Source organism: Rosa rugosa, chromosome 5, assembly GCF_958449725.1.
Source record: "Rosa rugosa chromosome 5, drRosRugo1.1, whole genome shotgun sequence".
Classification (NCBI taxonomy): domain Eukaryota; kingdom Viridiplantae; phylum Streptophyta; class Magnoliopsida; order Rosales; family Rosaceae; genus Rosa; species Rosa rugosa.
The window spans coordinates 50,524,007-50,547,266 of record NC_084824.1 but is presented as its reverse complement, the minus strand read 5'-3'; the positions used below and the strand labels follow the sequence as shown (position 1 = coordinate 50,547,266).

At 38.3% G+C, this 23,260-nt stretch overlaps 4 protein-coding genes and 1 long non-coding RNA gene across 11 annotated transcripts; 4 read left to right on the top strand and 1 right to left on the bottom strand.

Moving 5' to 3' along the window:
- Positions 1-623: 623 nt before the first annotated feature.
- Positions 624-4,202, top strand: LOC133712330 (uncharacterized). 2 transcript variants are annotated; one of them, XM_062138435.1, is made up of 12 exons: positions 624-757; positions 865-947; positions 1,283-1,374; positions 1,459-1,530; positions 1,636-1,674; positions 1,789-1,846; positions 1,933-1,978; positions 2,065-2,110; positions 2,536-2,729; positions 2,833-2,940; positions 3,034-3,117; positions 3,222-4,202. In XM_062138435.1, the coding sequence occupies exons 1-12, from the start codon at positions 753-755 to the stop codon at positions 3,937-3,939; spliced, it is 1,545 nt and encodes a 514-aa protein (XP_061994419.1). In that variant the 5' UTR covers positions 624-752; the 3' UTR covers positions 3,940-4,202. The 2 variants fall into 2 exon arrangements, with proteins under 2 accessions (XP_061994419.1, XP_061994418.1); XM_062138434.1 differs by having other exon boundaries at positions 1,930-1,978.
- A 1,308-nt stretch (positions 4,203-5,510) lies between these two features.
- Positions 5,511-6,845, top strand: LOC133711838 (uncharacterized). The gene is made up of 2 exons (XM_062137923.1): positions 5,511-5,522; positions 6,225-6,845. The coding sequence occupies exons 1-2, from the start codon at positions 5,511-5,513 to the stop codon at positions 6,843-6,845; spliced, it is 633 nt and encodes a 210-aa protein (XP_061993907.1).
- A 3,247-nt stretch (positions 6,846-10,092) lies between these two features.
- On the top strand, positions 10,093-11,508 carry LOC133710815 (galactinol--sucrose galactosyltransferase-like). The gene has a single exon (XM_062136941.1). It carries the CDS (start codon positions 10,093-10,095, stop codon positions 11,365-11,367), a length of 1,275 nt encoding a protein of 424 aa, XP_061992925.1. The 3' UTR covers positions 11,368-11,508.
- Positions 11,509-11,542: 34 nt separating this feature from the next.
- LOC133710817 (uncharacterized) lies at positions 11,543-15,985 on the bottom strand. Of its 6 annotated transcripts, none has more exons than XR_009846880.1 (6): positions 15,605-15,985; positions 15,209-15,340; positions 14,613-14,761; positions 13,528-13,648; positions 11,977-12,233; positions 11,543-11,814 (listed from the first exon to the last, which is right to left on the bottom strand). It is a non-coding gene; the product is annotated as an uncharacterized LOC133710817 (long non-coding RNA). The 6 variants fall into 6 exon arrangements; XR_009846877.1 differs by having other exon boundaries at positions 11,544-11,817; positions 15,668-15,985; XR_009846875.1 differs by having other exon boundaries at positions 11,544-11,814; positions 15,668-15,985.
- Positions 15,986-17,868: 1,883 nt separating this feature from the next.
- LOC133711837 (meiotic recombination protein DMC1 homolog) lies at positions 17,869-19,031 on the top strand. The gene is made up of 3 exons (XM_062137922.1): positions 17,869-18,033; positions 18,372-18,463; positions 18,924-19,031. Exons 1-3 carry the CDS (start codon positions 17,940-17,942, stop codon positions 19,029-19,031), a joined length of 294 nt encoding a protein of 97 aa, XP_061993906.1. The 5' UTR covers positions 17,869-17,939.
- Positions 19,032-23,260: the final 4,229 nt, after the last annotated feature.

The window sequence follows — 23,260 nt, the reverse complement described above, 5'->3', positions numbered from 1 at the left end:
ATAAGAAAGAACCCAACAAAAAAAAAAAAAAACCAAAATACTTGAAAATAAAAATATTATATCAGAAACATTTTGTTATTCAATAAAAAAAAAATAGAGAGAAAAACTTTGTCAAAACTAACGCCAATCTTTTTCTTATTGACTAGGAAGAGAAAAAGAGGTTGACAATAGTAAGAAGTGTCGTGAAACCAGAGCTAATTTTGTTGCTTCTCTTTTTGTATTGGGAGAAATAATATTTGGGAAAAAAAATATAAAACTTGTTGTATGGGTATGAGTTATATCTAAATAGAAAATAAAATAGTTAAACAAAATATGAAGTAAAACAGAAAGAAAAAAGAAAAAAGAACCCATAAAAGGAAGTAAAACTGAAAAGAAAAAAGAAGGAAAAAAACCAATAATGTAAGTACAACGAAAAAGTACCAAGTTTCGAACTTGGGTTGCCGAGAGCAAAATCGAAGCCTTCAGCCAACCGCGGAACACCGAAGATTTATAGATTCAACACCTACTAATATATTTCTAGCTGTTTTGGGTTTGGCTGCAGCCACTCAACTAATTACGCGTCATGGCACAAAAGACAAGACGGACCGCGTAAGTTTGCTCTCCAGTCCCGCCCTATATATTAAGCCCCTTCAAATTTCAAATTTCAAATACTCAGATCTCTCTCTCTCTCTCCTCTCTGGTCTCTCTCGACGATTTCCATTCTCCCGGAGCCACCGAGCTTCTGCATTTCGTCAAGCTAACCGAGAGCGAAGATGAAGTAAGTCACAGATTTGCTAACTCCTCTCTCTGTTTGCTTTAATCCGGATCGTATAGCCTTATTTTTCACTTTGAAATAACCTTTCGTTTCTCTGCGATGGTCTTCAGAGCCGAAGATCAAAGCCAGCTACAGCTCGTCAAACGCCAGGACATCGACGACGAAGACGACCTCTTCCAAGTGATCGATAAGCGTAAGCTTCACGACCTTCGCTCCTATTCAATTTCCAATTTCCGTTCACATACTTCAATTCTCGATTTCTCTCGTTTCGCTTTGCTTCATCGATCTATGCTAATATTTATGCTCTCAAGCTCGATCGCTTGATTTGCTTGATCACAAAACTGCTTCGCTAACTGGATTTTCAGTCAATTTTCAAATTTCCGATGGATTTGCTTAGTTTTTCTGGTTTCGTAGAAGTCGAGTGTGGTTTGGTCACGATTTTCAGATTAGACTTAAGATTGTAAGCGAAATTTGCTTCGGAAGTGACTAAATCGGAGTTGTAATGGAGCAATGAGTTTTTGAGTGCAGTGATTGCTCAGGGAATCAATGCCGGAGATGTTAAGAAGCTTCAGGACGCAGGGATCTACACTTGCAATGGTTTGATGATGCACACCAAGAAGGTATAGCGAATTTCACCTCTAATTTTTCGAAACCGTAAATGTTCAAGTTAGATTTCCTTACTGTACGTGGTTGTTGTTTGGCAGAACTTGACTGGAATTAAAGGTTTATCTGAGGCCAAAGTTGATAAGATTTGTGAAGCTGCTGAGAAGATAGTGGTTAGTGCTTTACCTTGCCATAATCTGAAATTTTCATCTGGATTTTCAGAAGTTTTTCGAGTGATAGTTTCTTCTCAGTTTTCATTACTGTTTTTTATTTTTCAGAACTTTGGATATAGTAATGGGAGTGATGCTCTAACCAGAGTAAGTTTGAAGTTGTTTGTGGTTTTAAGCTGGCTTAAGTAATGCAGTCTTGAAAGTTAGTTACTGTGGGTATGAATGTGAACCTCAGAAGTTGACTTTTGTTTTGGTGTATAGAGGAAGTCTGTGATTCGCATTACAACTGAGAGCCAAGCACTTGATGAACTATTAGGCGGTAATCTTTTGCTATTAGTTTTTCAATCTAACCTTTATCATACTCAGTAGTTTATTTTCATTTGATTCTGTGTTAATAAATAGCAGGTGGGATTGAAACTCGAGCAATCACAGAAGCCTTTGGGGAATTTAGGTGAGCACTGGTGTCCATAATCCGAAATATTTCTTTGAGTATCACTGCTGTCCATTGCTTGTATTAAACCTAAACTCTGATTTCAGGTCTGGGAAAACACAGCTTGCGCACACACACTGCATAACTACACAGGTTTGTCTCTCTCCTTAAGTTGTGATTGTCTTAGCATACTGGAAATCATGGCATCACTGTGCAAAACTCTGTTGTGGTCTTTCACTAGAAGTCTGGCATTTGAGTAGTGAAATGTTAAGTATACATTTACTGTGATTTTCAGTCATCTTGCATATCATTTAGTTTGATTAACAGAGAAATTATACACCATTAAGAAGAATGTTACTGAAGAAGTGATAATTGTGGGTTTTGAACTGCTGCAATGCCATGCCAAGTACAGTTGAATGCCAATACTGCTTTTACAACTGTGCATCCCATATCTGGTCTTTCTCGCATAATAAACCAGTAGCTAGCTTAAGATTTCCATACTGAAACATGCAGTTTGATTTAAATACCACGTTCTATATATCAAGCCTTGCTGACGGAGCTTGTTTGCTATTTTTAAGCTTCCTACTAACATGCATGGAGGGAATGGAAAGGTTGCTTACAACAAGGAATTCGATTCTCACAAGTGTAAGGCTGAGAAGGAACGCCACTGTGCAAGCAAGAAGAATGACTTCAATGCTCACAACCAAAAGGATAAGGAGGGAAGCAAGAAAGACTTCAATGCTCATGGATCCTGGTTAATGTTCTTTATGATGTGAGAGCAAAATCTGTACTATAATTTAGCCTAATTTCTGAGTTTGCCTTTGTGTTTTCATGACTGATTTTATGTTCTGGATCCCATTTGTTGACTTTTGAAGGTTGCTGCTGAAAAGGAAGGTTGAACCAAAGGCAACAAATGTGGACAAAGTTCTTAATGCGAGCAAGGAGGACTGTGATGCTTTCAACCATTCTGCTGGAGTCTGCTGGTAGCTACTTTTTCTGTTTTAGATTCTTATTCCTTTGTTGGTTTGGAATTATCTAAAATGAAACTTGCTGAACTCTGGAATGGCCGAGGATAGTGATGAGAATGGAAGCAAGAAGAAGGTGTTTGATGTTCAGAAGATTGCTGCAGCTGGAGCCAGCCGGTTGATGTTCTTTTTAATGTGAGAGTTCTCATCGATTTAGTTCAATTACAAGATTTGTAGATTTCCTTGATCTAATATTGTGCAATATATTGCTCTGATACTATGTGCTTGTTGTGGTGAAGGTTGCTGCTGTTCACTCTTCCGTTGGCAGATTCTCAGAATGTGGAGCACTTGAGATTGGCCCTGACCAATCCAAATGCTTATTGCTCATTACGCGCTTGTGTTGCACCTATTCCACAGTCTTTTACTCTTCACGGACTATGGGATCAGAATTTTGTCAAGATTAGTGGAATAACCCCCTTGAAGTCAATTCATCTAAGAGGAGTTTCAACTCAAGATCTTCTCACCTATTGGCCAGACCTGTCTGCAGATCGAGCAATCCATGGGAGAATCAACTGCTTTTCATTTTGGAGGCATGAATGGGGATCCCATGGTGCACATATATGTGCAAGGTTTGGCTGGAGAAGAATCGACTATTTCAATTGGTCTCTTAAACTTGCAAGCCAATGCATCAACGACCTTGAAGCTCTTTTTTCCAAATACGGGATTATTCGGGATGGAAAGACCATGTATGATCCAAGATATGTACGCAGCATTATCTTTCGAGAGCTAGAGGTGCATGTGTTGGTGATATGCAAGCCTCTGCGTGACAGTTACATTCTCTTTGAAATTCATTTTTGCTTGGATATGACATTGGACTTTGCGGATTGTACCAACTGGTACAGGGAGGATGCGAGTTATGTGGAGTGCTATGGGGAAAGCAATAATCTGCAGCCAATAGTTTTCCCTTCTAATCCGCTTCCACTTGAAGAACCGTCTGAGCCTCGTGAAGAACTGTAACCGATGGGGCTTTCATGTTTGGATAGAAAACTTCTGTCTTTGGATATCGAATTCTGCTTTATATTTCATGGTGATGGAATCTGTCTTTATTATGTTACTAGGTACTTTCTTGATTGTTCTCCATACAGGAACAAGCTCTCATAAGAATCTGCTGGCTGGTTGTAACAATCGACATGGACGTGTGTCAAGGACTGGAGTGGATATAGATTTAAGAATCCAACCAAATGAATAAGAGAGTCCAATAAGAAATGGAATTCAAAACATTCGACAGGATTGGAATGAATATTGCTGACAATTTCACTCAAAGAGTTCAAGAAATTTGTGTGACAATATCAAACCAAGAGCTGTTAACAATTCAAATTAATTACTTACACAATATCTAGGAACGTAAAAGTCAAAAGGAGTTTAATCTTAATTCTTGTTATTTGTTTTTGAATTTCTTTCAATGAGAGAATAATTAGATAATCTTAAGAAATTAACTATTTATTGTACTTATTTCAATAAAAGAAAAACGTAGAAGGAATAGTTGCTGAAGAAATATTATGTATTTAATGACAAAATTATCACATAGCAATTATAAAAAAAAATATTAATAAAAAAAAAAAGCTTCAGTGTGGGTTCTTCCTATGTGCCTCCGCCAATAAGTAGATACATTGTGTACACCTTCTTGTTATCGTCGAGATCTTCTCCATTCAAATTTCAATTATATACTCTGCGATTGAGATTCAGTTGTGCTTTTGGTATCCATTATATTAATCTCTTGATAAAATATATATTTTCCTCCTTTTTTCGGCTGGGAATACTACTTGGTTAAGGAAACTACAGCCAGCCTTTCAGGCCCCTCGTTCACCAAAAAAGGAAAACTACAACCGCGCACAATTATTAGACTTGGCGCTTAAGAAAAGTCCGAGACTCCCACGCCTATATATGAAAGAGATGGGAGAGGACTGCAATACCAGTACCCAATCTTAACATGGAGGTGATCCTCGACGGCAGCCTTCCCTCGGAAATTCTTGTCGAGATACTGTCTAGGCTTCCTTTCCAATCACTACGACAATTTCGTTTTGTATGCAAGTCATGGCGTACTTTAATATCCAGTTCATATTTTCTTATCAAACACACCAGCGTCACTGTTGGAGATAGAAGCAGGTTAAAGTTCCTATATATATATGGATTAAAGCCACCCCGATTCATACACTATGAATCATTATTGAACAAGGATGGTCCTGTTGCACCTAGGAAACTTGTTGCCCCTATGTGCTATTAGTTGATTACCAAAAGCTCTGGAAGTTTCAGGAGATATTTGGACACGTGCTTCATGCCAGCTGTTTCCAGTCATTAAGTCTCTTTCATCAGCTAATTAATTAGTTAATTAGTTACTCATTAGTTGATTCGGATAATTAGTTAGGTGTGTGTAGGGGGTTTTACGTTGTGTATAAATAGCAAATTGCTCTCTCATTTTCTGTAATGAAGTATTAAGAATCAATATACGAGTATACACTTTTCTCTCAAACTTTCTTCTTCTCCATTTCATTTTTCTTCTTCACAAACCCTAGGTCTTCACTGGTACCATGGCTATCATGGTATCAGAGCCCTCATAGATCCAGGACCTGTGATTCATGCTTCCGCATCCATTATCTTAGTGCAATCTCAATTCTTGATTCGGACGATCTGTGATTTGAAGGTTCGATTCTCTTTAGAGCCTAGATCTAGTGAGGCTTTGCTTCGTCTTTCAACTTCAAGCTATTCTTGTGATTCGCTGAACATCTAAGGTGAATCGCCCTTGTCTCTGATGCTTTATGTAATGATCTATGTACTTTGCACTGTGATCTTGAACAAATGAGCAAAAACATGTGTAGATCTTGAGCATTGTGATTAATTGAGCAAAACTTGTGTGAGTTAAGCATGGAATGAAAATCAGGGAGTTCAATTACATATAGAGCAAAACTAGAGGAAAGATTGTGTTGTTTGTTAGCTAAATCAGAGAAAATCGAGTAAATTGAGTTGTGGCTGAGTAAATTGAGTGAAAAATCTGAGCAAAAATAGTGTCGATCTGTGTGCACTCTGCTGAATCTGCATGTTTTGAGTTAGTATCCTCTAGAAATTGTTGAGACTGTTACATTTGATATCTCCTGTAGTAGCATCGTGTCCAATCTTGCAGAAGAACTATTAATGGCACCTACGTTGTTACTACACCTGCTCTTACTCACTCGGATGTGCATTCACTTTTGATTATGATCACTATTCGACTTGGAGAAAGAAACTTCATCAAATGGAGTTTTTAGTTTGAGTCCACTCTTGCTGGAAATGGTCTCTTTGGCTACTATGATGGTACAGAGTTAGCACCTCCTCGCTATGCTCTTACAACTGAAGGTGAAGTCACTAGTGAAGAAACTGCAGCATATAAGGACTGGAAGCAAACTGATATGACATTATTGAGCCTGCTTATGGCAACACTGAATGAAGACATTGTGGATGTGATTATTGGCTGCAAGACATCTAGAAAAGCCTGGCTTGCCCTTCAAGAACGTTTTTCTGCTGTGTCAAGAGTGAGTATCATGCAACTAAAGACTGAGTTACAAACACTTCGTAAAGGTGGTGAATCTATTGAGAAGTACTTGCAAAGTGTGAAAAGTGCTCGTGACCAACTGTTATCTGTTGGAGTTGCTATTCCTGATGAAGATGTGATCATTGTTACTTTGAATGGACTGCCTGAAGAATATTCAACAGTTAGGACTGTGATAGAAGGAAGAGAGACACCAATTAATCTTCGTGATTTGAGGTCCCAATTACTCTCTGCAAAAAGGCGCATTGAGGGAAGTTTCTCTTTTCATTCCAACATGAGTGCCATGGTAGCTAGAGGAGATGAAACCAGAAATGAAGAGAGAGATGGTGATAGCAGATGATGGAGTCTCAAGGATGACAGTAAGACCAAGAATGGAAAACAAAGTGGTGGCAGTGTTGAATGTCAAGTGTGTGGGAAAAGAGGTCATACTGTGGACACATGCTTTCGTGTTCACAAGTGTCAAATCTGTGGCAAACATGGGCATCTCACAAGCACATGCTATCAGAATCCTGAGTATAAAGGCCAGCAAGCACCTCCTGCCAGGCCATCAAGCAATGTACTCACACCTGAATGTCAAATTTGCTCTAAGAAGGGTCACACTGCTGCTAACTATTTCTACAGAACTGATGTACCAACTGGACATCCATCCTTGTCCATTCCAACTTGTCAAATCTGTGGATTAAAAGGTCATGTTGTCTTGAATTACACTCATAGGACCAACTTTGCCTACCAAGGATCTGATCCTCCTGCATCTCTTACTGCATTAGCTGCTCAATCTTCTGCAGGTTACAATAGTAGTTTTCAACAATCTCAAGGTGGATATCTTGTACCAACTAGAGCATCCAACTCTTGCTTTCTTGGTGGCTTCCATCCAAGCAGGGGTGCTTCAACATCTACTTCTAGCTACTCAATGAATCAAGCTGGTACATCTACTACATCAAATGCTCATGCCAACAATGAAGTGTGGGTAGGCGATTCTGGAGCTACACACCATATGACCTCTGATCTTTGAAATCTTACAATTGCTCAACCATACACTTCTGACAACAAAATTACCATTGGTAATGGTACAGGTTTGAATATAGCACATACTGGTTCTGGTTATATCAAGCTTGCTGATCATATCCTGAGACTTAACAAAGTGTTGCATGTTCCCAATCTTGCTATGAATCTGCTATCTTTTACAACACTTTGTTGAGATAATCATTGTTTTATAACACTTGATGAGAATGATATTGCTGTGCAGGACAAGGCATCCAAAACAGTTCTTTATCAAGGAAAGAGTAGTGAGGAGGGTCTGTTCCTCTTCAAGACACCATCTGTTGCTTCAATACCCGAGTTGTCTCATACTGCCTTACTTGGCTCTTCCATACCATATCCTGTGTGGCATCAGCGTTTAGGTCATCCCACTCAACCTATATTGTCCAAAATGTTATCTTGTTCTCAAATAAAGTCACCTAGTTCTGCTTCTAGTACTGTTTGTAAACATTGCTTAGAAGGCAAGATGCATAGACTACCTTTTCCCATTTCAGTAACCAAAAGCCCTCATCCTTTTCATCAAATACACTCAGACTTGTGGGGACCTGCTCCCTGCCTTTCTATTGAAGGATATAAATACTATGTTACCTTCATTGATGATTGTACAAAGTTTGTGTGGATTTTTCCACTTATCAATAAATCAGATGTTCTTGCCCATTTTGTGAAATTTTGTGCTTTTGTTCATACACAGTTTGATTCCACAATTAAAATCCTTCAAACAGATGGAGGAGGTGAGTTTAATAGCAAAGCTTTCCAAAATTTCCTAGCTTCTAAAGGAATTCTGCATCACATCACTTGCCCTTATACTCCTCAGCAAAATGGAGTTGCTGAGAGGAAGAATAGACACATTGTAGAAATAGCCATTTCCCTGATGTCTACTGCAGGTCTCCCAAAACATTTTTGGTTTCATAGTGTATCTCATTCCTACTATCTTATCAATAGGATGCCGTGCAAGTCACTCAATATGAATTCTCCCTATGAGCTACTGTTTCACAAGGTTCCAGATGTCTCTCAACTTAAGGTGTTTGGTTCTTCTTGTTATCCATATCTTCGACCTTACACTCATGACAAATTAGATCCCAGGACTACACAATGTGTGTTCTTAGGATATGCCATTGGCTACAAGGGAGTCTTCTGTTATAGCATCTCTCATAACAAACTGTGGTTGTCTAGGCATGTCATTCATGATGAGTCGTGTTTTCCATTTCTATCTCGTTCTTACTGTGTGTCTTCTCTTGTTGATCCTGTCACATTCTTTCCTTCCTCTACACCTCCCACTACTCTTCCCAGGAACATGCCTGTCCTTCATTATACTGTTCCACTCAGTGAAGTCCCCACTGAGTTGGAGGGGGACAATGGTGCTAATAATAGTGTAAATAGTGGTGATGTGAGCATTGGAGTAGAAGCTACTGATGATGTTGTGTTGATAGAAGTAGAGGCAAGTAGTGATACAACTAGTAGTACTAATGAAGTGAGAACTTGTGAGCAGAATGTGCCTAGAGTTAGTCAATGTGATGATGTTGTTGTTGGTATTCCTGAGATAAGAAGTGATAATGTTGTTCCTGAAATAAGAAGTAATGATCATCTTGCGCAGGAGAATGTTGTGGATAATGATCAACTTGATAGTGGTGGAGCCAGTGAAGGCCTTGCAGCTGCTCCAGTTGATGGTCTGAATACAAGTGAGGTTACTGCTTTACAATTTGGTGGAAATATTAATGGTGAATATCTTCCTCAGGAATTGGAGTTCATTGTGAACCAGAATTACAATGATCACAGTATGATGACTAGAGCCAAAAATGGGATTGTCAAATAGAAAACTTTTGAAGATTATTATTGTTTCTCTGCCGTTACACAACAAAAGCTCTATGATGAGTATCATTTTTTTAGTGGCTTCACTGCTATATAAGATATTAGTGATGTTGTTGAACCTAAGTCTTTTAGGGCAGCTAATGGTAGGTCTGAATGGGATCAAGCTATGTTGGAGGAGATTGATGCCCTAAAGAAGCAAGGCACTTGGTCTCTTGTTCCATGTCCCAAAGACAGAAATATCGTGGGAAGCAAATGAATATACAAGGTTAAGAAAAATCTAGATGGCTCTATTTCAAGGTACAAAGCCAAGTTAGTAGCTCATGGATTCAGTCAAGCGAAAGGTCTTGATTATGATGAGACTTTTAGTCCTGTTGTAAGGCATAGCACAGTAAGAGTTATATTGGCACTTGCAACTATGAACAACTGGGAGTTAAGACAATTAGATGTTAAAAATGCATTTCTGCATGGAGATTTGAAGGAAGAAGTCTATATGGCTCAGCCTCAAGGTTTTGTTGATCCTGAACATCCTGAGTATGTGTGCTTATTAAGAAAATCTCTTTATGGTCTAAAGCAAGCTCCACGAGCCTGGAATGAGAAGTTTACAAGTTTCTTACCAAGTCTTGGATTTACATTTTCTCATTCTGATCCAAGTCTCCTTATTAGACACACTGCAGAGGGGATGATTGCATTGCTACTGTATGTAGATGATATAGTGATTACAGGCTCTAAGCTTTGTTTCCATGGCTCCAAGCCTAAGCAAGAACAATGCCACAGACGTAATGGGCCTTGTAAACAACAACTCACCACTGTCAATAACACTACAAGGCACAAACTTCCTCGCCAACGGCTGCCCAATCCTCACTGAAGTCCCACTAAACATCACAGCCACTCCATCACCAAACAAAACCACCGTGGGCTGCTTCATTGGCTTCGACGCCGACGAGCCCAAAAGCCGCCATGTGGCGCCACTCGGCAAGCTCAGCGGTATCAAGTTCATGAGCATTTTCCGGTTCAAAGTCTGGTGGACCACCCACTGGGTCGGAACAACCGGAAACGACGTGCAGCACGAGACTCAGTTCATGATCCTCGACAAAAACGACTCCACCGGCCGCCCCTACGTCCTCCTCCTTCCACTTCTCGAAGGTCCCTTCAGAGCCTCCCTCCAACCCGGCACCGACTGCCACGTGGACATGTGCGTCGAGAGTGGCTCGACACGTGTCAGTGAATCCACCTTCCAGAGCGTTCTCTACATGCACGTGGGCAACGACCCGTACGGTCTTGTCAAAGAGGCCATGGAGGTGGTGAGAGTCCATTTGGGAAGCTTCAAGCTTATGGAGGAGAAGACGCCTCCGCCTATAGTGGAAAAGTTTGGTTGGTGCACGTGGGATGCGTTTTATCTTATGGTGCACCCCAAGGGAGTTTGGGAAGGGGTTAAGGGCCTAGTGGAGGGTGGGTGTCCTCCGGGAATGGTACTCATCGACGACGGCTGGCAGTCCATTTGTCACGATGACGACCCGCTAACCGACGAAGAAGCCATGAAAAGGACATCTGCCGGTGAGCAAATGCCATGTAGGCTCACAAGTTTCGTAGAGAACTACAAGTTCAGAGACTATAAGAGCCCTAGTGGTAAGGGCATGGGTGCCTTTGTTAAGGACTTGAAGGAGGAGTTTGGGAGCGTGCACTATGTTTATGTTTGGCACGCGCTATGTGGGTATTGGGGTGGGGTTAGACCCGGGGTGAAGAGCGGGTCGGGTTTTCCGGAGAGCCGGGTGATTAGGCCGAAGCTGTCGGAGGGTTTGGAGAAGACGATGGAGGATTTGGCGGTGGACAAGATCGTGAACAATGGAGTGGGGCTGGTGGAACCGGAGATGGCCCACAAGTTGTATGAGGGGCTTCATCAGCATCTTCAGTCGGTCGGGATCGACGGTGTCAAGGTCGATGTCATACACGTAAGTTCTCGAAAGCTCTCGCTTTTACTTCCACATTCAAAATCAAAACATATCATGAAGACGTGAACCGTTAGCTTACATGTGCTACAAACTACAAAGTGTCGCTTCTGAGGTTTCGACATCTCACCTTAGGTCATGAGTTAAACGGCGCGCGCATTACATGAAACGATTTGATGTCGTTTATGACTTTTTAAGTCGGGGTGTTTTAGGTCACTAGCAATGATGCCCGCGCGATGCTGCCGGTATATTGTTGAGGCATTTTAAGACAGCGGTTGCAAACATTGATGCGTTATATAGCTAAAGAGTTCTTTTATAGATTCCAAAATCTGGTATGTTGACCAGATGTGTATTTACAATTTTGCAATTAGGAGAACCTAACCAACTCTAGGTAAAAATGGTTAGATTTGGCCAATGTGTTTCTGTGAAAAGCGGTTGGCCAAACTTACTACTGCATTTTAACTTGCATCCTCGGCGGCAGGAAACAGCTCGTTTGGAAACTTATTTGAGCAGCTGCTGCTGGATATCAAAAATAATTATCAGTATGAAAGTCAGTTAAAAGTTCAAATGGATATGTAAATAGCTGAATTGAAATGTGAGGTTCACATATAAGCATGAATGTAGTTTAAGGTTATTATTGTTGTATTGACATCTTAACAGCTCTTTTGTGATTATTACCATCAAATGTTGCTGAAATCTCATGTTGGGCTTTGTGGACCATGGCAAAGCCTGGCCATGGTAGGTGAAGTTGAACGGAAATAGAGTCTCCATCTCTTATAACTGAAGCCATTTGACTTCCTGCCAGGATAGTTGTTCAGTGGGATCCTGATACCATTCTGCATCCTTGGCTCGGTGTATTGCAACGGCATATCGTGTAGACATCCAATGAGCTCTAATTTTGTCGCCTGAGGAAGATGCAATAGCAAAACAAAAAGCTGGAGTCAATTTCATTTTTTTTCTTTTTCTTTTCAACAGTCATATTGGAAAAAAAGTAGCATGAGTGTTCAGTCCTTCTAATACAATAAGCAGCAAAGTAATGACTATGCCATATTGCCATTATGAATTGAGTTAAGACAGAGAGAAGTTATGGATCACTGTTTTCCAGAAACCAAATATAAAAAAATATGGTAGTAAAAAAAAAAAAAATTTCCATGAAGAATAAGACACTAAATGGACAACCTCAGTGAAAAAAGCAAGAAATGAATGTAGCAATGAGCCATGAGCATCTTCTCCAAGCACTTGCTGGAACTTGTATGATCACCATTCATATAATAGGCATTTGCAAGATTAGCTATTATATGTCCTGGTTTAGGATCTTCATTCAAAGATGCTAACAAATACTTCTCTACAACATTTGCCCTTATATGTACTTATAATGACACGTACAGGTTCTTCGACCAGAGCATTATGATGATAAAGCAGCACTCTACAAAAAATTGACTGCTATCCAGGAGTCAGCATCGTAAAAGCTTAAATAGTAGACCGTTAGAAAGCAATGGAAGAGTTTATGAAACTTGGAACCAAACTTATCAAAACCATATCTGCAACAACTGAACCATATCTACATAAAAGAAGGGCAGGATAATTGATTAAGGCGGTGGGATCATTTTGATCTTTGAGGATCAACTCCTGGAAATAATTTTTTGACAGTTCCAAATTTTTACTGAAAATAGCGTAATTTCCACTGAAATTAGAACATGCAACAGTTTCATGTTAGAGAAGTATAGGAGGTCAAAACATAAGTGTATGATATGAGCATAATTCATCGAACATTTAGCATGAGAATAATCCTGAGATATCAGTGTAAGATAATAAGAATATAAAATTAAATACTATCACTTCGCATAATTTTGAAATGCTAGCAATGTTTTAGTTAAACCATTGTTCATACTGGCAAAGAGATTCATTCTTAACTTGACTGTTCTATTTTGTCTATCAGTTAATACTCCGATTACCCGAATGATATTAAAAACTTAAAGTCAGATAGGACATTATACCTGTATGCACTCTTCCTCACTTAAATAATTGTCTGCTTCCAATAATTTTGAATATGCAAAGTATATTTGAGTGCAGTGGATTAAAGAAATGAACACAAAACAAAATGAAAAGAGAAAAAAAAGAATCGATCTTGTGGATTAAAGAAACCAACAATATATAATCATGATGGAGCACGAAATGAAAATATGATCGAGGATAGAAAGAATTGGAAAGAAGGAAATGGGGATTTACCTCAACTAATAAATCTGTAATGGAGTCTGGGTTTGAGCCGATGTTAATCTCAGAAGCAAATGAAGAAGATTTGAACTCGGCTAGCAATCAGAGATTCAAGATTGGACCAAAGTCGATCGATCTGTAGAAAACATATATATACTAAGATTAGGTAGCTAGTATATATAGTGTGCAAATGAAATATGAAACGGACTGCGTCTGCATTGAGTTGGATTAGCAAAATTTGAACTGACTGACTAAGAAGGAACAGAAACAGAAAGTCTCTAAAAATCAGATATCCATTACCAAACCAGTGCAATAAAGCAACAATTGTATCACTTCATTATACCACTGAAATCCATAATCAATACAATATACAAAACAACAACAAAGACAACTGGAAATGTCTTATACATAAAGTTTATAATCATTACTACGTACGGTAGCCACTGTATGCTTTATCCATGTCAATGTTATGTTTCTTTGGATTTAGACAGTGCAAGAAATAATTGCTCAGCAAGAGAAAAAGCATGATTCTCAAAGCTTTATTGCTAGCTATGGGATTTATTAGATGGAATGAAGCTGTAATTGATTTGAGGTAAAACTATGTCAAAGTTTTGGAAATACTTTCATTAGCAGAAATGATATAATTTGGGAGCACCCTTCTCCAAATTTATTGAAGAACCTTGCACAGAACTTTTCTCACCAGTAAACCACATGCTAAAAAACGATTACACTACAACAATGAAGTTGGTGGACACTCCCTCCAGATTTAGAAAATTTGTTGTTCCTTTGCAGAATATAGGAATTCATGCAGTTGGCATTTTATCAACTAAACACTAACTTGGCCTTCAAATTCAGTTTATAATCAGAGGTACGATAGACTCAAACAAATAAGTATGAGGACAACTTTGTCTTTATCTAAGTTCAGTTCTCTTTTGCAGAACATATGTTGTTCCCTGCACTACCAAGTTATTTGTCGATATTCTTAGCTAGGAGCAACTGAATTTTAGTTTTAAGTAACTATATATTACTATATGGTCAGATAAAATAAAGCAGAAAACAGTTAGAATATGGAGTGTGTTAGATAATCAAGTCACTATTACCTTATTTGTTCTTGAGATACGACAGTTGCCAGATTTGAACAGATATGTGCTATGCAACCAACATTTTGCCTCATGTCTGAGAAGTCTGAACTTTCCTCAGACTCTGCCAAAACGTCATTTCTTTGTAATTTGTTGTACCACCCTTGCAACTGCAAATCAATTTCCATTAGTTCTTTCTTTAAATTCATCAATTACGAACTTTGTTTAACACCAACAGTCAACAATATAAACCATAAACCAATGGAAGATGCACAACAAAAGCAAAGGCATAAGAACAAAACTTGAAGAGTAAGATATTATCAAGCTAGCTGAAGACATATGATTGAGTTTCTAATCTAATCCCCTGGAGGAATCTGCCTAACAATGTTTAAATATAAAGGTTTCGACTTATGGGTTGTGCTTAAACCAAACAAAAGGGATGTTGGAATATTGGTTTTGCAGGTCAGGATACCTGAGAGTTGTTTATAGTCTATAAACATTTAATCGGAAACCAAACTTTGATGAATTACCTAGTGTTGTGAAACCTAAATCATATTTCTTTCAGTTCCTAGGCAGCTAAACAGAGCATAAAAGGAGAATCAGAAATCGGTATTTACCTGAGAGAAGGAGTTTTTAGTTTGGAGAGACTGAAGCAATGAAAATGGAGAGGCCTCGGTGGCTGCTTTGGCTTTAATCTCTATATATAAAGCCAGACTTCCATCGCCTGCAAAACTCCGCTCTTCGTTTGCCTGCAAAAACAAAAATATGAAAACCCTTTCAATAACCTATCGAAATCAATAAAATCTCAATTTCAATCAAAATCAAAATCGAAACCAACTCCCTACTTTTAGATATGTCAATAATCTAAACCAAAGAATTCAATTCTTCTATATCTAATTCAAAAAAGCACATAGGCTACCACAGGGAACAAAGTTTGAGTCATCTATGTAGAGAGATGAAAATAGATGATTTGGTAAACGAAATCAACTGATTCCGTCAAAATGAAATCTTACCCAGTTTGCGGTGATGTTGATTGTAATGAATAAGCCTGATATCGCCTAACAGTAGAGGTTGACCTTGGTGGAGGCTTGTCGAACTGAAAAGCAGCTGGAGATGTCGGTTTTATACCCAGAGGCAAAAGTGTAATCCCAAAGTGAATCCCTTTTGAATACTGTTTGTTTCTAATCCAGAATCATCTCCATCTTTCATTTTGTCTGGAGTCTTCCTCATTTTGTCTGGAGTGTTTCACATTACTTTCGTCAATTTTCAAATGAGATAGAACCGGAAACAAATCGCAACCATAACTGGATTTCCGGAAAAGTATGAGGTCGGTTGCAACGCTTGGTTTAATAAGGATCAACTGTGCTTCTCTATATTGCCTCAAGATAGAGACTTCTGGAAAAATATGAGGAGGTCGGTTGCCTCATATAGAGATGTCTGGAAACGTATAGAAGAATGGCAACCCGTAATTAGAAGAAGAATAGAAGGGTAAAAGCGTCATTTACTTCGGGCTCCAATGAACAGTGCGACGCGAATGAATAGTGCAGCGCGAATGAACAGTTGACGCCCTTTAGATTATAGATAATATGTAGTCTTGATTGTTATATATGTTCAATATAAATTGATATTTATCTTTGTTCAAATATACTCACGATCTTCCAATAATTTTTGTCTCTTGTTTATTGTGGAGCTGACCTGAAATTTAGAATCAACAACATCGATCATAATAATTGTGCAGTATTTTCTTGGTTTTGTTTAAACAAATTCTATTCACAAAGATCGGCAATGCACAAAATTCATTCTAAATGAGTACGTGTCATATCAACTTGAACTCAAACTGATATTACGTACGTGAGATGGTTTGTTGCCTTTGTATAATGTACGGGAGCCATTGGCTATACCTCAAGTGGTAGAGAGCATTTCGATTCCAACATATAAGAGAAGAAATTGTCGTATAAAGATTGACCTACTTTCGCACAGCTCAAGTGGTAGAGAGCATGTATAGTGACGGATCTAGAATTTAAAAATGGGGTGGCCTGAAATTTTTTTCTCTTATTAAAATAAAAGAAATAATTTAACAAAACGGCAAGAAACTGAGCTACCAACTAAAAAATATTTAACTAAAGTATATATATGCATATACTTCATTGAGAGGTCAAAGATAAGAAAGAACCCAACCAAAAAAATACCCCAAAAAAAAATGGAGAGAACAACTTTGTCGAAACCAATAACTTAAGTACAACGAAAGAGTACCAAGTTTCGAACCTGGGTTGCCGAGATCAAAACAAAAGTTCCTAGCCAAACCGCGAAACACCGAACTATTAGCAAGCTTGACACATAATAATATATATCTAATGTTTTGGGGTGGGGCTGAAGCCACTCAACTAATTACGCGTCATGGCACAAAAGACAAGACGGACCGCGTAAGTGGAGAGCCTCTCCAGTCCCGCCCTATATATTAAGCCCCTTCAAATTTCAAATATCAAATACTCAGATCTCTCTCTCTCTCTCTGGTTTCTCTCGACGATTTCCAATCTCCCGGAGCCACCGAGCTTCTGCATTTCGTCAAACCTAACTGAGAGCGAAGATGAAGTAAGTCACAGATTTGCTAACTCCTCTCTCTCAGGGACGTAGCTAGGATTCAAAAATGGGGCTGGCTAAATTTTTTGGGCGAAGCCCAAATTTTTTTTTTTTGATGTCTCTCCTGTATAATATCAATGTCTCCAATTTGGAGTCAAAATCAGTGCATATAAGTACCACAAAACAAGAACACTCAAATCCATATACACAACATACCCATAAAAAATTCATCTAAACACCCAAAAACTAAGAAGCATAAAAAGAACCACTATTTGATATAAACGATACTGAGAAAATGAAAACACAAAGTATTAAGAAAGAAATAAAGAATGGTAAAACATGGGGGACTATAATTGGCGAGTAACACTTGGCATTTGTAAGTAGTAAAATATCTCAGAAAATGAGAAGGACGAATGGTGCCCAGAAGTTGAACCATTTGATGAAAGTTATATTGATCTACTAAATACTTCATTAAGCCAAAAGGGAAGAGGGGAGGAGCCAAAATGAAGGGGAAAAATAAAAAAGCTACATGGAAAGTACTTGCACATCGTCTACACCATCTCCAAGCAATTTTTTTTTTTTTTTTTTTTTTGCTGGGCTATTACATATCTATTCCTACTTGAAGGTATTTTGGACTAAATAAGGGTTGGGCTGTAGCCCATACAGCCTTTGCTGTAGCTACGTCCCTGCTCTCTCTCTGTTTGCTTTAATCCGGATCGTATATATAGCCTTGTTTTTCACTTTGGAATAACCTTTCGTTTCTCTGCGATGATCTTCAGAGCCGAAGATCAAAGCCAGCTACAGCTCGTCGAACGCCAAGACATCGACGATGAAGACGACCTCTTCGAAGTGATCGATAAGCGTAAGCTTCACGACCTTCGCTCCTATATCAATTTCCAATTTCCAATTTCCGTTCACATACTTCAATTCTCGATTTCTCTCATTTGGCTTTGCTTCATCTATGCAATATTTATGCTCTCAAGCTCGATCGCTTGATTTGCTTGATCACAAAACTGTTTCGTTAACTGTATTTTCAGTCAATTTTCAAATTTCCGATGGATTTGCTTAGTTTTTCTGGTTTCGTAGAAGTCGAGTGTGGTTTGGTCACGATTTTCAGATTAGACTTAAAATTGTAAGCGAAATTTGCTTCGGAAGTGACTAAATCGGAGTTGTAATGGAGCGATGAGTTTTTGAGTGCAGTGATTGCTCAGGGAATCAATGCCGGAGATGTGAAGAAGCTTCAGGACGCAGGGATCTACACTTGCAATGGTTTGATGATGCACACCAAGAAGGTATAGCGAATTTCACCTCTAATTTTTCGAAACCGTAAATGAAATGTTAAGTATACAGTTGTGGTCTTTCACCAGAAGTCTGGCATTTGAGTAGTGAAATGTTAAGTATACAGTTACTGGGATTTTCAGCCATCTTGCATATCATTCAGTTTGATTAACAGAGAAATTATACAGCATTAAGAAGCATGTTGCCATTACTCAAAAAAAAAAAACAAGAAGAAGCATTTTGCCAAACAAGTGATAATTGTGGGTTTTGGACTGCTGCAATGATATGCCAATACTGCTTTTACAACTGTGCATGCCGTATCTGCTTTTTCTCAGCCACTTCGTGAAAAAACTTAACCGATTGCTTTATGTTCGGATAGAAAACTTCTTTGGATATCGAATTCTGCTTTATATTTCATGGTGATGGGATCTGTCTTTATGTTACTAGGTACTTTCTTGATTGTTCTCCATACAGGAACAAGCTCTCATAAGAATCTGCTGGCCGGTTGTAACAATCGACATGGACGTGTGTCAAGGACGTACTGGCCGGAGTGGATATAGATTTAAGAATCCAACCAAATGAAAAAGAGAGTCCAATAAGAAATGGAATTCAAAACATTCGACAGGATTGGATGATATTGTCAGCAAATTGAGTGGAAGGGTTCAAGAAATTTGTGCGACAATATCAAACCAAAATGCAAATATGCTCAACAATTCAAATTAATAGACAATATCTTGGAATGTAAAAGTCAAAAGGATCGAGTTTAATCTTATTTCCCGTTATTTGTTTTGGAATCTCATTGAATGAGAGAATAATTAGATAATCTTAAGAAATTAACTATTTATTGTACTTACTTCAAGAGAAGAAAAAAGTAGAAGGAATAGTTGCAGAAGAAATATTATGTATTTAATGACAAGATCACATAGCAATTATAAAAAAAAGTGAAAGTGAGATAGGAAGATCCTATGTGCCTCCGCCTCTAACTAATAAGTAGATAGATTGTGTACACCTTCTTGTTATCGTCGAGATCTTCTCCATGTGCTTTTGGTATGATCAACATTTAATAAGAGATTGATAAAATATATATTTTTCTCCTTTTTCGGCTGGGAATACTACTTGGTTAAGGAAACTACAACCGGCTTTTCTGGCCCCTTGTTCACCAAAAAAGGAAAACTACAACCGCGCACAATTATTAGACTTGGCGCTTAAGAAAAGTCCGAGACTCCCACGCCTATATATGAAAGAGATGAGAGAGGACTGCAATCAACCACCATAATACCAGTACCCAATCTTAACATGGAGGTGATCCTCGACGGCAGCCTTCCCTCGGAAATTCTTGTCGAGATACTGTCTAGGCTGTAAAACCATAGTTACATGCTCACAACATATGCACAACAATCATAAAAGGATTAAGGCTTACCTTCAGCAATAACAGTCATGGATTCCATCTTATGCAACTGCTTCACTCGATCACTGAATATGATCTTCTGTTACTTACCAACTTGCTTCTCAATGGACAGAACTTATGCAATAGTTGTGGAAGTAATCAGGGACCAATTCATCTGTATATATATGAGACTTAAACCTCAAGAAGCTTCCCATTAAAGCATTCCTTGTCGGTTTAGGTTTCACTGTTGGATTCCTAATGTATCACAACTTGTAGCCTTTCTTGTAGACTAAGCAATGGATTACTATCCTTAATGAATTGATACACTATTCATTAAGTCACTAGTATTGATTTACTGTTTGTATCCATGTTAAACTAGGATTGATATTAAGCTAATCATCAATTACTTTATGATGATATGTGTTATGTCCATATTTGATCTTACAATCTCCCCCTTGGACTCACACATATCATGCTCGATGATTTCCACCAGAGAACATCAAAACCTACTTAACTTACTGAAGTGCGCGCCAGATAACAAACTCAAATCGAAAATCCATTCCAACATGGTCAGATCACAGTTACTTATGTAGAGCAAGAAACAGTATACATTTTAACAAAAATGCAGAGTTTCAAAACCACTAACACAAGCTTCTGCAATCCACATATGTTCATCCAGAAGTGATACAATATATGTTAATGTGTATCAACAAGTAAACATATATTAGGTCCTACTTTATGTTTCTAAAACCAGAAACTCAAGCAAATTCATTAAACACTGATGGCTTAAAAATATTGCTTGAACCTTAACATCATGCTTCACATGATTTAAGCCATCTGATAGCAAGTATAACTTTAAACACAAAATTGATAATTTTCAGAACATTCAACAAAACTGCAACAATAACCAAAATCTGAAAATACCTCAAAATTTATTAATAATAAAATCTGTCATTACAAACAAGTTGTGATAAACAAAAATAAAAGATCACAACTAAAACACAAGAACTCAAAAAACCTTAGAATTTTAAATGCTCCAACTGGATTAACTCTCTACTGAACCTAAGCATCTAGATTAGCTAAAACTCCAATGCTAGCTGTATGCTTCTGGAATGCTGCTACTGACAAGGCCTTGGTGAAGGGGTCTGCTAGCTGTGAATTCGTGTCAATGCTCAAAACAGCTATCTCACCATGCTTAACCCTTTCTCTAACACTGTAATACTTTAAATCAATATGCTTAGAATTATTTGATCTTTTACTGTTCTTGCTAAAGAAAACTGCTGCTTCATTATCGCAATAAATCACAAGTGTGCCTGCCACAATGTGACTTAACACTTTGGTCTGCATCAAGAACTTCCTGATCCAAAGTCCTTCACACACAGTTTCATATACTGCAATAAATTCAGCTTGCATGGTGGAGGTTGAAACTAGAGTTTGCTTCATGGTTTTCCAAGCAACTGCACCTCCTGCTAGCATGTACACATATCCACAAGTTGACTTCTTGGAGTCTGGATAGTTCCCTGCGAAATCAGAATCTGAAAATCCAACGAGTTTCAGATCCTCCACTTGCCTATAAACTAGCATGTAATTCTTTGTTTTCTGCAGGTACCTCAACACTTTCTTCCCAGCTACCCAATGTTCATGGCCTGGATTAGATTGAAATCTTGATAAAATCCCTATTGCAAAAGACAAGTCTGGCCTAGTGCAGACTTGTGCATACATGAGACTTCCTACAAGTCTAGCATAAGGCTTTGACTCCATATTTTCTTTCTCAACATCACTTTTGGAACTTTGCTTCTTGGTTAGTTTATCTCCTTTGGACATGGGGACTTCTCCAGCTGCACACTTCTCCATACCAAATCTCCTTACAATTTTGGTAACATAATTCTGTTGAGACAAACCAAGTAGTCTCTGTGCTCTATCTCTTTTAATCTCAATGCCTAGTACATAGGATGCTTCTCCTAAGTCTTTCATGTCAAAATTCTTTGACAGAAAGCTCTTGGTGTCTTTAAGCAGTTTAATGTTACTGCTAGCCAAAAGTATATCATCGACATAGAGTACTAGGAAAATAAAATTGTTCCCAACTGTCTTCAAGTAAACACACTCATCAACAAGATTTTCTGTAAATCCAAAAGTAGAAATCACCGAGTCAAATTTCTTGTACCACTGTCTAGAAGCTTGTTTTAGGCCATAAATTGATTTTCTTAACCTGCATACTAAGTTTTCACTTCCAGCTTGTACAAAACCTTCTGGCTGCTTCATATAAATCACTTCATCTAGTTCACCATTCAAAAAGGCTGTCTTAACATCCATTTGGTGTAGCTCCATATCAAAGTGAGCAACTAAAGCCATGATTATTCTAAACGAGTCTTTTGTAGAAACTGGAGAAAAAGTCTCAGTAAAGTCAATGCCCTCCTTCTGTGTAAAACCCTTGGAAACTAATCTTGCTTTATGTCTCTCTACATTGCCATTTGCATCTCTTTTGGTTTTGAAAACCCATTTACAACCTATAGGCTTCTGTTTGGGGTCAGGTTCAACTAATTCCCAAACTGCATTTTGGCTCATGGAATCAATTTCTGCTTCCATTGCTAGCTGCCATTGGTGAGATTCATTACTTTCAATAGCCTAGTTAAATGTAGTCGGATCATTATCCTCTGCACAGTCCATTTCAATTTCTGCTTCTTGCAGATAAACAATGTAGTCACTCTCTTCCCCCCCATAAGTTGGTTTTCTTGCTCTCTATGATCTTCTAGGCTGAGGGTTGACAGGGACTTGATCAGTTACTAGGTCAGTTACTTGACCAGTGACAGTTACTTGGTTAGTTACTTGACCAGTTACTTGATAAGGGACAGTTACGTGGTCAATTACTCGACCAGTGACTCGATCAGTTACATCTTGTTCTAAAGGCAATACAACACTTATATTCTCATCCGACACAATTTCCTCAAAATCTGAGATTAAATCCTCAAGGTTTGTATTGTGAACTTTTTCACTTAGAAACTTTACTTGATGTGTTTCAAAAATTCTAGGCGAATGATGAGCAGAATATAATTTGTAGCCTTTAGATTTATCTGGATAACCTATAAAATAGCAACTAACTGCCTTAGGATCAAGTTTATTCAAGCTTGGATTATAAATCCTAGCTTCTGCATGACATCCCCAAACATGGCAGTGGTGAAGACTAGGTTTCCTGCCACACCAAAGCTCAAAACCAGTCTTTTCTATAGCTTTGCTAGGTGTTTTGTTGCAAATATAATTTGCAGTTTTTAAAGCCTCACCCCACAGAAATTTAGGCAAACCAGTTGTACACATCATGCATCTAACCATGTTCAAAAGAGTCCTATTCTTTCTCTCTGCAACACCATTCTGTTGTGGGTTATAGGGTGTTGTATATTGAGCTTTAATTCCATTTTCTTGTAAAAAC

Bases quoted from the DNA above. Each gene is read 5' to 3' on its own strand.
- LOC133712330 (XM_062138434.1), top strand. The intron at 1,847-1,929 runs GTAATCTTTTGC...GTTAATAAATAG, and splicing joins ACTTGATGAACTATTAGGCG to CAGGTGGGATTGAAACTCGA. The intron at 3,118-3,221 runs GTGAGAGTTCTC...GTTGTGGTGAAG, and splicing joins CGGTTGATGTTCTTTTTAAT to GTTGCTGCTGTTCACTCTTC.
- LOC133710815 (XM_062136941.1), top strand. From the start codon at position 10,093: ATGGCTCCAAGCCTAAGCAAGAACAATGCCACAGACGTAATGGGCCTT.
- LOC133711837 (XM_062137922.1), top strand. From the start codon at position 17,940: ATGATCTTCAGAGCCGAAGATCAAAGCCAGCTACAGCTCGTCGAACGC. The intron at 18,034-18,371 runs GTAAGCTTCACG...TTTTGAGTGCAG, and splicing joins CTTCGAAGTGATCGATAAGC to TGATTGCTCAGGGAATCAAT. The intron at 18,464-18,923 runs GTATAGCGAATT...TTCTCCATACAG, and splicing joins TGATGATGCACACCAAGAAG to GAACAAGCTCTCATAAGAAT.